We start from the raw sequence: 14,698 nt of genomic DNA, 5'->3' as shown, positions 1-14,698 counted from the left end.
ACAGCACAGAGGGCAAGAAGATAGAGACAACAATACATCACACAAAGCAGCCACAACTGTCAGTAAGAGTGTCCATGATCGAGTCTTTGAATGAAGAGATGGAGATAAAACTGTCCAGTTTGAGTGTTTGTTGCAGCTCGTTCCAGTCGCTAGCTGCAGCGAATTGAAAAGAGGAGCGACCCAGGGATGTGTGTGCTTTGGGGACCTTTAACAGAATGTGACTGGCAGAACGGGTGTTGTATGCGGAGGATGAGGGCTGCAGTAGATATCTCAGATAGGGGGGAGTGAGGCCTTTTTACTGCAGTCACATTGAGATGAATAACCCCGTTGCTATGGCGAGCTGGCTTTGGGACTATATTCTGCCACTTGTGCTAAGGCGAGCTGTCAGTCAAAGTGGCTTTTAATCTTTTAGTTTCTTCCATTCTCCTTCAGGGAGACCCAGGGCCCTCTGGTGTGCTGACTCATTGTGTGGTGTGCTGACTGCCTTTTCATAAAACAAGAAAAATGTGTGCATGTGTGTGTGTGTCGTGCGTGCGTGCGTGTGTGTGTGTGTGTGTGTGTGTGTGCGTGTGTGTGTGTGTGTGCCTTCTTCTTCTGCCCACCACAGTATGAGAATAGCCGGTTGTTTTTGAATGGTTCATATTGTAATGTATTTTTGGTACCTCTCTACACAGGTGTGTGTGTATTGGGATGTTGGAGTACTCTGACTCCTGAATCTGATAGATATGGTAGTAGGTGGATGGTATTATGAAACTCAGAGCTGGGAAGATAGATATTGGTTCTGGCTGTGGGCTGAAGGTGCATCTCTACACTCCTCAGGTCGGAGTTCAATTCTGTTCTCATTCATGTTTGGATATCAAACAAATATCATATTGATATCAAAATAAATGGATATCAAAAACAATTTCTTATTTCACTTTTATCCTATTAGTATTTGTAGTTGTTTATTTCTCTGTTTAGAATGCACATGAATAGATAATAATGAATGAATAATCAGACACATGTATCTATAGGTACATGCAGTGGTAATGGCTCTGTAATCCATTGTGAAACGGTAGAATATCGTTCATGTAAAGACTTGGCTGGTGCCCGAAGCTACATGACAGATGTTGTTGCATTGATTTGGACATACAAGGTATTTACTATCTGTCCTCCGTGCCCTACACAACATTAGCCCTCTCTTGGTTGGCCACTTTGTGGTTTACAACAATACAATGCGTGTTTTCAATTGGAATTTCTAGGGTTATCGATGAGCCACAGTACAATCTTAAATAGACTTTGCTTTGTTTCAGTAGTAGGCTTCTGAGAGGTCCTTCACTAATACCGCCAGTGTCCATCAAACAACTAACATCACAGAAAGATTACAGTCTTAGTATGCTGTTGGGTATCTCTGCTCGTCGTTTGCCCCAGTTCAGTGTCCCCTCCATCATGGCTCCCCTATCAGATAAGCTGGAGTTCGTTCTCCAAGAGGTCAGGTTGATCCCTAGAAGCTGGCCTTGGGTCAGTTTTGCGTTTCCTCCGCTAATGATTCAGTTTAGAATTTTGGCAGGGCAAACTGATCCTAGTTCTGTATTCCGTACCCAGGGGCACCTTCACCCAGGATGAGACAGTTACACGATTCCCTGGCAGCATTTACCGCTCCACACCACTAGGGCGGTCATGAGCAGAGTGACCAGCACAGGCACTCCAATGAAAGGCCCCAAGATACGTATAGGAGGGTCCCGGAGCAGCCTGCCGGTCAGAGCACAGTCGTGAAAGTAGTCCCGGTGGAGGCGTATGAAGAGTTCGTCTATCTGCTGGTTGGGCCAGAAGCAGTGCATCTTCAGTGCCACAGAATAGGTGCAGTTGGTCAGTTCCTCGTAAGGCCTGCAAGGGGGGATAAAACGTTGAAACTAGGGGGCAGCATGAGAAAACTAACTCTAACTTTAAATATACAGTGAAATTCGGAAAGTATTCAGACCCCTTGATTTTTCCCAAATGTTGTTACATTACAGTCTGATTCTAAAATGGATTAAAATAATAATAATCAGCATCAACACAACACCCCATAATGACAAAGAGAAAACTGGCTAAATAAAAGAAGAGAAATACCTTATTTACACAAGTATTCAGACCCTTTGCTATGAGACTCGAAATTGAGCTCATGTGCATCCTGCTTCCATTGATCATCTTTGAGATGTTTCTACAACTTGATTGTAGTCCATCTGTGTGTAAATCAATTGATTGGACATGTTTTGGAAAGGCACACACCTGTCTATATAAGGTCCCACAGTTGACAGTGCATGTCAGCGCAAAAACACAAGCCATAAGTTTGAAGGAATTGCCGTAGAGCTCCGAGACAGGATTGTGTCGAGTCACAGATCTGGGGAAGGGTACCAAAACATTTCTGAAGCATTGAAGGTCCCCAACAGTGGCCTCCATCATTCTTAAATGGAAGAAGTTTGCATCCACCAAGACTCTTCCTAGAGCTGGCTGCCCGGCCAAACTGAGCAATCAGGGGAGAATGGGCTTGGTCAGGGAGGTGACCAAGAACCCGATGGTTACTCTGACAGAGCTCCAGAGTTCCTCTGTGGAGATGTGAGAACTTTCCAGAAGGACAGCCATCTCTGCAGCACTCCAGAAATCAGGTCTTTATGGTAGAATAGCCAGACGGAAGCTACTCCTCAGTAAAAGGAACATGACAGCCCGCTTGGTGTTTGCCAAAAGGCACCTAAAGACTCTCAGACCATGAGAAACAAGATTGTCTGGTCTGATGAAACCAATATTGGCCTGAATGCCAAGCGTCACGTCTGGAGGAAACCTGGCACCATCCCTGCGGTGAAGCATGGTGGTGGCAGCATCATGCTGTTTGGATGTTTTTCAGTGGCAGGGACTAGGAGACTAGTCAGGATCGAGGCAAAGATGAACGGAGCAAAGTACAGAGAGATCCTTGATGAAAACCTGCTCCAGAGCTCTCGGGACCTCAGACAGGACAACGACCCTAAGCACACGGCCAAGACAACGTAGCAGTGGCTTCGGGGGAAGTCTCTGAATGTCCTTGAGTGGCCCAGACTCAAACCCGGTCGAACATCTCTGGAGAGACCTGAAAATAGCTGTGCAGTGACGCTCCCCATCCAACCTGACAGAGCTTGAGAGGCTCTGCAGAGAAGAAGGGGTCTGAATACTTACTGAAGGGGACTGAATACTTACTGAAGGGGTCTGAATACTTACCGAAGGGGTCTGAATACTTACCGAAGGGGTCTGAGTACTTACCGAAGGGGACTGAATACTTACTGAAGGGTCTGACAAAGGTCTGAATACTTACCTGAATTATTACATAAATCTGAATACTTACTTTTTGAAGGGGTCTGAATACTTACCGAAGGGGTCTGAATACTGTGTGTAGATTGGTAATACTTACCGAAGGGGTCTGAAGGGGTAATACTTACTGAAGGGGTCTGAATACTTACTGAAGGGGTCTGAATACTTACTGAAGGGTACTGAAAATACTTACTGAAGGGGTCTGAATACTTACCGAAGGGGTCTGAATACTTACCGAAGGGGTCTGAATACTTACCGAAGGGGTCTGAATACTTACCGAAGGGGACTGAATACTTACCAAAGGGGTCTGAATACTTACTGAAGGGGTCTGAATACTTACTGAAGGGGTCTGAATACTTACTGAAGGGGTCTGAATACTTACTGAAGGGGTCTGAATACTTACCGAAGGGGACTGAATACTTACCGAAGGAACTGTATGTTAGGTTTATTTTCGATATTAATTGGCATCAAAATAGCCATTCCTCAAAACATGTATGAAAAGTGACTCTTTGAAAACAGGTCTGTTTCGGTCTCCAACCGACGGAGTGGGAAAAGGACAACTAACAGCTGGAATTACCAGCGGGCTTAGCACAGCTAAATATAGATACCATACTGGTGGTATGGCTTAGCACAGCTAAATATAGATACCATACTGGTGGTAGGGCTTAGCACAGCTAAATATAGATACCATACTGGTGGTAGGGCTTAGCACAGCTAAATATAGATACCATACTGGTGGTAGGGCTTAGCACAGCTAAATATAGATATCATACTGGTGGTAGGGCTTAGCACAGCTAAATATAGATACCATACTGGTGGTAGGGCTTAGCACAGCTAAATATAGATACCATACTGGTGGTAGGGCTTAGCACAGCTAAATATAGATACCATACTGGTGGTAGGGCTTAGCACAGCTAAATATAGATACCATAGCTGGTGGTAGGGGTTAGAGAGGGGACATACTAAACACCTAAATATAACTACCATAGCTGGTGGTAGGGGTTAGAGAGGGTCATACCAACACCTAAATATAACTACCATAGCTGGTGGTAGGTGTTAGAGAGGGGTCATACACACCTAAATATAACTACCATAGCTGGTGGTAGGTGGTTAGAGAGGGGTCATAGCACAAACACCTAAATATAACTACCATAGCTGGTAGGTTAGGGGTCATAGCACACCTAAATATAACTACCATAGTTGTGGTAGGTGGTTAGAGAGGGGTCATACCACACACCTAAATATAACTACCATAGCTGGTGGTAGGTGTTAGAGAGGGGTCATACCACACACCTAAATATAACTACCATAGCTGGTGGTAGGGGTTAGAGAGGGGTCATACGACACACCTAAATATAACTACCATAGTTAGTGGTAGGTGGTTAGAGAGGGGTCATACCACACACCTAAATATAACTACCATAGCTGGTGGTAGGTGTTAGAGAGGGGTCATACTACACACCTAAATATAACTACCATAGCTGGTGGTAGGGGTTAGAGAGGGGTCATACTAAACACCTAAATATAACTACCATAGCTGGTGGTAGGTGTTAGAGAGGGGTCATACTACACACCTAAATATAACTACCATAGTTAGTGGTAGGTGGTTAGAGAGGGGGTCATACTAAACACCTAAATATAACTACCATAGCTGGTGGTAGGTGTTAGAGAGGGGTCATACCACACACCTAAATATAACTACCATAGCTGTTGGTAGGGGTTAGAGAGGGGTCATACTAAACACCTAAATATAACTACCATAGCTGGTGGAAGGTGTTAGAGGTGTAGGGGACATACCTAAACACCTAAATATAACTACCATAGCTGGTGGTAGGTGTTAGAGAGGGGTCATACCACACACCTAAATATAACTACCATAGCTGGTGGTAGGTGTTAGAGAGGGTCATACACACCTAAATATAACTACCATAGCTGTGGTAGGTGTTAGAGAGGGGACATACCACACACCTAAATATAACTACCATAGCTGGTGGTAGGGGTTAGAGAGGGGTCATACCACACACCTAAATATAACTACCATAGCTGGTGGTAGGTGTTAGAGAGGGGTCATACCACACACCTAAATATAACTACCATAGCTGGTGGTAGGGGTTAGAGAGGGGTCATACTAAACACCTAAATATAACTACCATAGCTGGTGGTAGGTGTTAGAGAGGGGACATACTACACACCTAAATATAACTACCATAGCTGGTGGTAGGTGTAAGAGAGGGGTCATACCACATACCTAAATATAGCTGGTGGTAGGTGTTAGAGAGGGGACATACTAAACACCTAAATATAACTACCATAGCTGGTGGTAGGTGTTAGAGAGGGTCATACCACACACCTAAATATAACTACCATAGTTAGTGGTAGGTGGTTAGAGAGGGGTCATACCACACACCTAAATATAACTACCATAGCTGGTGGTAGGGGTTAGAGAGGGGTCATACCACACACCTAAATATAACTACCATAGCTGGTGGTAGGTGTTAGAGAGGGGTCATACTACACACCTAAATATAACTACCATAGCTGGTGGTAGGGGTTAGAGAGGGGTCATACTACACACCTAAATATAACTACCATAGCTGGTGGTAGGTGTTAGAGAGGGGTCATACTACACACCTAAATATAACTACCATAGCTGGTGGTAGGTGTTAGAGAGGGGTCATACCACACACCTAAATATAACTACCATAGCTGGTGGTAGGGGTTAGAGAGGGGTCATACCACACACCTAAATATAACTACCATAGCTGGTGGTAGGTGTTAGAGAGGGGTCATACCACACACCTAAATATAACTACCATAGCTGGTGGTAGGTGTTAGAGAGGGGTCATACCACACACCTAAATATAACTACCATAGCTGGTGGTAGGTGTTAGAGAGGAGACATACCACACACCTAAATATAACTACCATAGCTGGTGGTAGGTGTTAGTGAGGGGTCATACTACACACCTAAATATAACTACCATAGCTGGTGGTAGGTGTTAGAGAGGGGTCATACCAGCAGTGGAACTCCCAACATCATACCAGGGGAGCTACAGACCAGCTACAGACCAGCTACAGACCAGCTACAGACCAGCTACAGACCAGCATGACTGAGTGAATATAATTAGAGCTGAGACAAACTGAAGTGCCTTTGGTCTCCTGATAATATCAGAGGTGTTTGGACTGAATAAAGTTGATTAAATGTTTTCTTCATTGGAAACTTTGTTCTAACAGAGCGTAGATGAATTCAGTGTAATTTCTGACTCTGTTTGACACTGGAAACCCCAAAGGTGACTACTGTTCAACATGTGGACATGTGGTCCTGACCTGGCCATGAACACACACACACACACACACACACACACACACACACACACACACACACACACACACACACACACACACACACACACACACACACACACACACACACACACACACACACACACACACACACACACACACACACCAAGACCAGAGGTGCTGGTTGGCCAAATATTTGTTTATGCAAAGTTCTGTCTCTTTCTCAATCCCTCTCTTCCTCTTCGCTTTTTCTATCCACACGCAAAACAGAGTTGACCTGCTCACTAAATCGATCTATCTATCTCTCTCTCTCCCACCTCTCTCTCCCTCCCTCTCCCTCCTTCACTCTCTCTTCTTCCCTCCCTACCCAGCTAACAATTCTAGGGAGAGAGAAAGAGAACATGTTTGTAATGTTCCCCGTAATGTTCTCCTAATGTTTGAGTGTCCAGTTTTCCGTTAGTCCGGGGAACATTCTATCTATGCTAACAAAAAACCTTCTGAGAACCTTTTCAGCATGTTTTGGTGATAACGTTAGGAGAACGTTCCCTTATTATCAAGCAGAATTATCTAGAACATGGTTTTTAGAATATACAACATTAATGTTCTAGACACGTTTCATGGGAACGCTGCAGGAACCTTTCTGTGTATCAGTTGTCAGGACGTTGCCTGATGGTCCCAAAGTAACTCCCCAAAAATATATATTTTATTACACATCACCCCTTATTACTATTGCCAAGCCCATCAAGGCCCTGATTGGTGAACCACAGGTCCATTCACAGCTTGTTCAGTCTGTTGGCAAGGTTACACACAGACAGTGCTTTTAACATAATGTTTTCAACTTACGTACATATTTGACACACATGATTCCATTGTGCATGTTTTTTTGTTTATTTATTTATTTTACCTTAATTTTACTAGGCAAGTCAGTTAAGAACAAATTATTATTTTCAATGACGGCCTAGGAACAGTGGGTTAACTGCCTGTTCAGGGGCAGAACGACAGATTTTGTACCTTGTCAGCTCGGGGATTTGATACATGTTCATTTATACAGCAATTATTATTCAACATGTTCACACCTTTGATTTGAACTCACAACCTCATGGTTCACAACATTTAGATCGTGTCGCTAAACCACATCTGTGTTCGTTGTCAGTTAATTTGACTATTCTCTCATCAGTGATTGGATAGTTGTCAGTTAATTTGACTATTCTCTCATCAGTGATTGGATAGTTGTCAGTTAATTTGACTATTCTCTCATCAGTGATTGGATAGTTGTCAGTTAATTTGACTATTCTCTCATCAGTGATTGGATAGTTGTCAGTTAATTTGACTATTCTCTCATCAGTGATTGGATAGTTGTCAGTTAATTTGACTATTCTCTCATCAGTAATTTGTTAGTTGTCTAATGATGGTGGAACATATTAAAATGTTTGAATGAAAACTGGACACCGGACTGTTCTTGCATGTGCTTATTGGGCCAGTATAGTTAGGCCCTGTCCAGAAGAATCACTAAACCCTTCTCCCGAGGCAATTGTTTAGATCTGAGACAACTTGATAGGTGTAAGCAATAGGGTGAATGCACTTTGAAGTAAATCTCAGCTCTGTTAAAAGTACACTCCAGACAAACTATTATTGATCCTAGTGATTCAGGAGGATCATTAAAACAGGTTGACATGCCCCACCAACATTACACAACTATACTGAATGTCCTTCAATTGCCGAAATAAGTCAATCAAATCACTGATTAAAGAACAGTCATATTAACTGAAAGATGGTGGTGTAGCAGGAAGATCTGAGTACTGTGAACCTAAACGTTGTAAGTTCAAATCCCAGTTGAGGACATGTTGAATATTAACTACTCTATAAAATAACATGCATAATTTAATCAAGTGTGTCAAATATCTAAGTTGAAAACATTCTATGCGCGAGCATCCTTAACTTTGCCAACAGACAAAGAACGATGAACGGATCAGTGGTTCACCAATCAGGGCCTTGATTGGCTCTGCAACAATAATACATGTTCACCAATCAGGGCCTTGACTAGCTCTGCAACAGTAATACATGTTCTGGGGGTCACATGCTCTGGCAACTCTCCCATGAAACATGTCTAAAACATGAATATATCATGTTCTGAGAACATGGCAACCACGTTTGATGGAATATTCTCCCAAACCACAGAAACCTGGACGCATGAATGTTTGTGCCATGTTTCCATGACATGTGTCTAGAACATTCACATCTTAAGTTCTGAGAACATAGTAACCACTTTCTGGGTCAATTCGATTTCACATTAAAGGAATGGTCTCTTGGAAACATTCCTGGCACATCACAGGAACATTCCTATGAGGAATCCTTCTATCTGTGTGTCTGTTATGGTGATAGACATGTAAACATCGCTCTCCAGATGGAACGGTCTTGGAAGGACAAGGACCTCTGCTAAACTGGCAGAGCATCATTTGCCAAATAATAAATACAGTGACATAATTCAAGAAAATGCAATTGAACTCAACTCTATTTTTATTTAGGATGAATAAAATGTAGGATGGATTTAGGTGATTAATATAGATTATACTGACTGAAAAGTGTCGGACCAGCTGCACCACAGGCTCTGGTCCAGGGCCTTCATGTCCAGAGTGAACCTGGTCACACAGAAGTCAGAGATGGCCCTCCCGTAGGCATCGCTGCAGCTGCTAAGTGGTGGAATGGCCCTCCCGTAGGCATCGCTGCAGCCGCTCACTGGGGGAAAGCCACGGGCTGCTTCAGAGGGAAGGAACATGTCATCAGATTCTAGTGTAGTTGTTGGAAGCAATCAGGGAGGCAGCAAGTTTATGAAACAGGGGCTAAATGTGTCAAGCGTCTAAGAGTAGTAGTGATGATTTAGGATCAGTTTTGCCTTTAAGATCATAAACAATAAGATTATATGGACAGGGGGCACCAGATCCTAGATCAGCAGTCTCACTCTGAGACGCTTGATGCATACAGACGAAGATCTTGATTCAAATACCCTTCGTTAATAAGCGTTTGATTGAGCCTGCCTGGAGTACCGGATAGGCAAGATTTGCACTTTTGGGACCATTCCGTTGCACTAGGCAAGCTCAATCTAATGCAGCTTAAAATATTTTAAAGACAACAAGTACTTTTTGAACCCATGTCTTGAAGGAAACATCCTAACCTGACCAGTACGGACCACCAGAATAGACTGTCCCAGTCTGTCATCCATGCATGCTTCAAGATGTCCACCATTGTCCCTGTACTCAAGCAAACAAAGGTAACCTGCCTAAATGACTATCGCTCTGCCTATAGCACTCAGTTTTTTCATCATGAAGTGTTTTGAGAGGCTGGTCAAGGAACACATCAGCTCCACCTTACCTGAAACCCTGGCCCATTAGGATGTGCATACCGACCTAACAGATCCACGGATGACGCAATCGCCAGTGTTCTGAACACGCCCCTATCCCACTTGGACGTGCTGGGAGAATGCTGTTCATGGACTACAGTTATTACCTTTTATCTCCCCCACCTATTGACATTGATGGGGCTGCATTGGGGAGGGTCCAAAGTTCCACTCTGCCAGGGCTCCAACCTCCACCCTGTAGAAGGTCTCCTTGCTGTCTGTAATTTTTTATTTTTTTTAACATTTACATTACATTTACATTTAAGTCATTTAGCAGACGCTCTTATCCAAATTGGTGAATTCACCTTCTGACATCCAGTGGAACAGCCACTTTACAATAGTGCATCTAAATCATTTAAGGGGGGGGGGGGTGAGAAGGATTACTTTATCCTATCCTAGGTATTCCTTGAAGAGGTGGGGTTTCAGGTGTCTCCGGAAGGTGGTGATTGACTCCGCTGTCCTGGCGTCGTGAGGGAGTTTGTTCCACCATTGGGGGGCCAGAGCAGCAAACAGTTTTGACTGGGCTGAGCAGGAACTGTACTTCCTCAGTGGTAGGGAGGCGAGCAGGCCAGAGGTGGATGAACGCAGTGCCCTTGTTTGGGTGTAGGGCCTGATCAGGGCCTGGAGGTACTTGGTGCCGTACCTCAGCTCTGTACCAAGCACCATGGTCTTGTTGCGGATGCTCTTCAACTGGAAGCCAGTGGAGAGAGCGGAGGAGCGGGGTGACGTGAGAGAACTTGGGATGGTTGAACACCAGACGGTCTGCGGCGTTCTGGATGAGTTGTAGGGGTTTAATGGCACAGGCAGGGAGCCCAGCCAACAGCGAGTTTTTTAATCCAGACAGATGACAAGTGCCTGGATTAGGGAAACTCAGTGCCCAGCTTCCTGTGTGAGGCAGGGTCGTACTCTCGGATGTTGTAGAGCATGAACCTACAGGAACGGGCCACCGCCATGATGTTAGTTGAGAACGACAGGGTGTTGTCCAGGATCACGCCAAGGTTCTTAGCGCTTAACCTTTATTTAACTAGGCAAGTCAGTTAAGAACAAATTCTTATTTTCAATGACGGTCTAGGAACAGTGGGTTAGCTGCCTGTTCAGGGGCAGAACGACAGATTTGTACCTTGTCAGCTCGGGGATTTGAACTTGCAACCTTTCGGTTACTAGTCCAACGCTCTAACCACTAGGCTACCCTGCCGCCCCAAATGAGCGCTAAGCCAACCCAATGTCTACTTACAAGGTCATCTACGCACTAACACAATGTATCTCACTGATCATCCCTAAAGCCAACACCTCATTTGGCCGCCTTTCGTTCCAGTACTCTGCTGCCTGTGACTGGAACGAATTGCAAAAATCCACTGAAGTTGGAGACTTTTATCTCCCTCACCAACTTCAAACATGTGCTATCTGAGCAGCTAACCGATCGCTGCAGCTGTACATAGTCTATTGGTAAATAGCCCACCCATTTTCACCTACCTCATCCCCATACTGTTTTTATTTATTTACTTTTCTGCTCTTTTGCACACCAATAGCTCTACCTGTACATGACCATCTGATCATTTATCACTCCAGTGCTAATCTGCAAAATAACAGTTGATTATACTTGCCTACCTCCTCATGCCTTTTGCACGCAATGTATATAGACTCCCCTTTTTTGTACTGTGTTATTGACTTGTTAATTGTTTACTCCATGTGTAACTCTGTGTTGTCTGTTCACACTGCTAAGCTTTATCTTGGCCAGGTCGCAGTTGCAAATGAGAACTTGTTCTCAACTAGCCTACCTGGTTAAATAAAGGTGAAATAAAAAATTAAATTAAAAAAATGTTAGGCAGTCCAAGGTAGAGGATTGTCCATGTGGATTAATGTCCAGCTGGTGAGTTGGTGTGGAGCCCCAGGGGTTTACAGCGGTGTTCTCAACCGGAACTCTGGAATGCAACCAAATGGTTCAGATAGGGGTGGGAGGGTCTGTAACCCTACCAGCTATGGCCTGTGATTGGGTACCCTGGCAACCTGGTCCCTAACATAGAGGTGTGAAGTGCCCCCTGCCTGCACGAAAAAGTCAGGCTAAGGTCGGGGGTCAGTACTTGGTAGCCTACCTCAGCTGTAAGAAGTCCCAAATGTTGTCTCTTAAGTGCCAGAGCCATGGAGAGGGTTTGAATGGTTGATGTCTGAGAGTTTCATGATTAAAGTTAGATGTTTTTGTACAGACAGCACAAAGCACTTTATGGGAAACTCAGTGTCCCAGATCTGTTTTTTACCACAGCACAAAGCACTTTATGGGAAACTCAGTGTCCCAGATCTGTTTTTGCTCTTTCCTTCTCCATTGCTGTCCTTGTCAAGTCAAACATGGTCGTCATGGCAATGAGCACCAAGTTGGCATGATAGCACATCCAGACTGACGCTCAGGCTACTGTACGGGTTCTCCTGACTTCCTCTAGCTAATAGTTCACACTTCTTTTGACACTGAGAATGAGACCAGCTCCAGGGGTCACCAGGGGTCAACAGAAAGGTGGAACAGCAAAGTGCCCAAAGGCAGTTAAATGACCATTGAACAGTAGCAGAATACAGATGGTGCCTTTAAAATCACAAGGTTTACCCAGCAATAACCTTTGATGTGAGTACTCTGACTAATGTCATTGGAGAGCCATCTATAATTAGGCTACTATTAGTAATGATATCCTCCTGTGGGTGAATTGGGGACAACCCACTGGGCACAGATGTCAATTATCAAATCAAATGTTATATGTCACATGCGCTGAAAACAACAGGTGTAGTAGACCTTACCGTGAAAAGTTCTTAACTAACAATGCAGTTTTAAGACAAAATAAGTGTAAAAGGAAATATTTACTAAAATAAACTGAAGTAAAATAAATAAATAAAAAATAGAAGAAAATAGAAAAATAACAAGTAATTAAAGAGCAGTAAAATAACAGTAGTGAGGCTATATACTTGGGTACCAGTACAGAGTCAATGTGCGGGGCACCGGTTAGTCGAGGTAATTGAGGTAATATGTACATGTAGGTGTGAAAAGGGAGTCAATGCAAATAGTCCAGGTCGCCATTTGATTGGCTGTTCAGGAGTGTTATCCGGCAGAAGCTGTTAATTAAGAAGCCTTTTTGACCGAGACTTGGCGCTCCGGTACCGCTTGCTGTGCGGTAGCAGAGAGAACAGTCTGAGGTGCAATTAAACGTTTATTCCACCTTGGTTCAACGTCATTTTATTGAAATGAATGGAAATCACGTTGATTCAACCAGTGTGTGCCCAGTGGGAAGCGGAATAAATAAGCTTTGTGTCAAATGTATAGAGACCCGTTTATAGAAAGCGTTGCATTGACTTTGACTGCATCTTCATGCATTTGATGCTGCTGATTCATTCAGGTTGGCCCAGATATCCTTCACCTTGGTCAGCTGTTTTGTTTAGTATTGTGCGAACATGTTTTCATATTCATCATGATCATGTGTAGACTCCCAATGAGAAAATACTTGGAAAGACATCATCCTGAGAAAGCTGCTGACCAAAGCTTAGAGACCAGACGCTCTATGTGAATACTGTACAGAATCATAATACTGGACACTTCCCTTTTATAGCGTCAATAATCGATGAAGTTGAAAATGGTTTAATGTCAAAATATGACATTTTCATTCTTAGCTTCATTCTACAGCACACATTTAAATTGTTATTTGTGTTTCCGTAATGGTCAAACGTTTGCATTATGCAATAAGTTGTATAGGCTACATCAAACGAAAAAGGTCAATGTAAGTCATTTGTAGATCACTTGGTACGGTTCCGCATCTAGTAAGAATAAGAAGTGCGCCAGGGAGGCATATTGCATATAATTAAAAAAACAGAAAAACAACCAGCAAACAAAAGCAAAAGAACAAATAGCTATTATATATAATTGATCAAATCACACTTACCCGCCACACATAAAACAAGGGTTAGTTTTGTCAGCGATGTACAGTCTAGTGCCATAGCTTCTTATTATGGACTGCACCGAAGAGACGCGGCAGTAACCTAACTTCTCACTCGTGTTCTCTTCTTCTGTGTATTGACGCGCTGATTCTTCCGTCTCATTGTCATTTGCATTAACTGATTCATCAAATGAATATGCATGCTCCAACTGAAGCCATTGTTCACGCCAGTTGGCTATTTTAACTGGGGACAGGAGCGACACCCAAGTCGTGGAGCCATCCATAAATCAGTGGTAAATCGTTGGTTAACTTCCATACATAGCCGCGGGAAGTAGGGGTGTTGAGGGTTCTGCAGCGCCCCCTGAAAAATCAGAAGGAAAAGTATTCATAAAAAATTGCACAACACCTGCGACCCCCCCCCCCCAACTACTTCCCTCAGCTCTGCTTCTGTATATAATACATTTTCTTTGTTCATAGTTTTTAAACAATAAATGTCTGGTTAAAGTTACTATGTTGCTGTTGAGGTGGACAGTCCACCACTGTATCACAGTCCATATAATATCTATATGCCACACGTGAGTAGCCTATAGTGCCCAAAATATCACCGAGACCGGCGCAGGACTGTTGAGGCAGCACAACGGACATCGTAGGCTCCCACAGCCAGGTTTGGCTGTATGATTTAGATGTTGTATTGCCCTATTGCCAAGTTCTGAGATATACAATTTTATATATATATATATATACTCCATCCAACCTCACTGAGCTCGAGCTGTTTTGCAAGGAGGAATGGGAA

The 14,698-nt window shown here is 43.6% G+C and overlaps 1 protein-coding gene across 2 annotated transcripts; it reads right to left on the bottom strand.

Moving 5' to 3' along the window:
* Nucleotides 1-927: 927 nt before the first annotated feature.
* LOC135529502 (receptor activity-modifying protein 1-like) lies at nucleotides 928-14,220 on the bottom strand. Of its 2 annotated transcripts, none has more exons than XM_064958195.1 (3): nucleotides 13,912-14,220; nucleotides 9,180-9,357; nucleotides 928-1,866 (listed from the first exon to the last, which is right to left on the bottom strand). In XM_064958195.1, exons 1-3 carry the CDS (start codon nucleotides 13,964-13,966, stop codon nucleotides 1,611-1,613), a joined length of 489 nt encoding a protein of 162 aa, XP_064814267.1. In that variant the 5' UTR covers nucleotides 13,967-14,220; the 3' UTR covers nucleotides 928-1,610. The 2 variants fall into 2 exon arrangements, with proteins under 2 accessions (XP_064814267.1, XP_064814266.1); XM_064958194.1 differs by having other exon boundaries at nucleotides 9,180-9,360; nucleotides 13,912-14,216.
* Nucleotides 14,221-14,698: the final 478 nt, after the last annotated feature.

Source organism: Oncorhynchus masou, unplaced genomic scaffold, assembly GCF_036934945.1.
Source record: "Oncorhynchus masou masou isolate Uvic2021 unplaced genomic scaffold, UVic_Omas_1.1 unplaced_scaffold_1166, whole genome shotgun sequence".
Lineage (NCBI taxonomy): Eukaryota > Metazoa > Chordata > Actinopteri > Salmoniformes > Salmonidae > Oncorhynchus > Oncorhynchus masou.
This window is presented reverse-complemented; position numbering and strand designations above follow the sequence as displayed.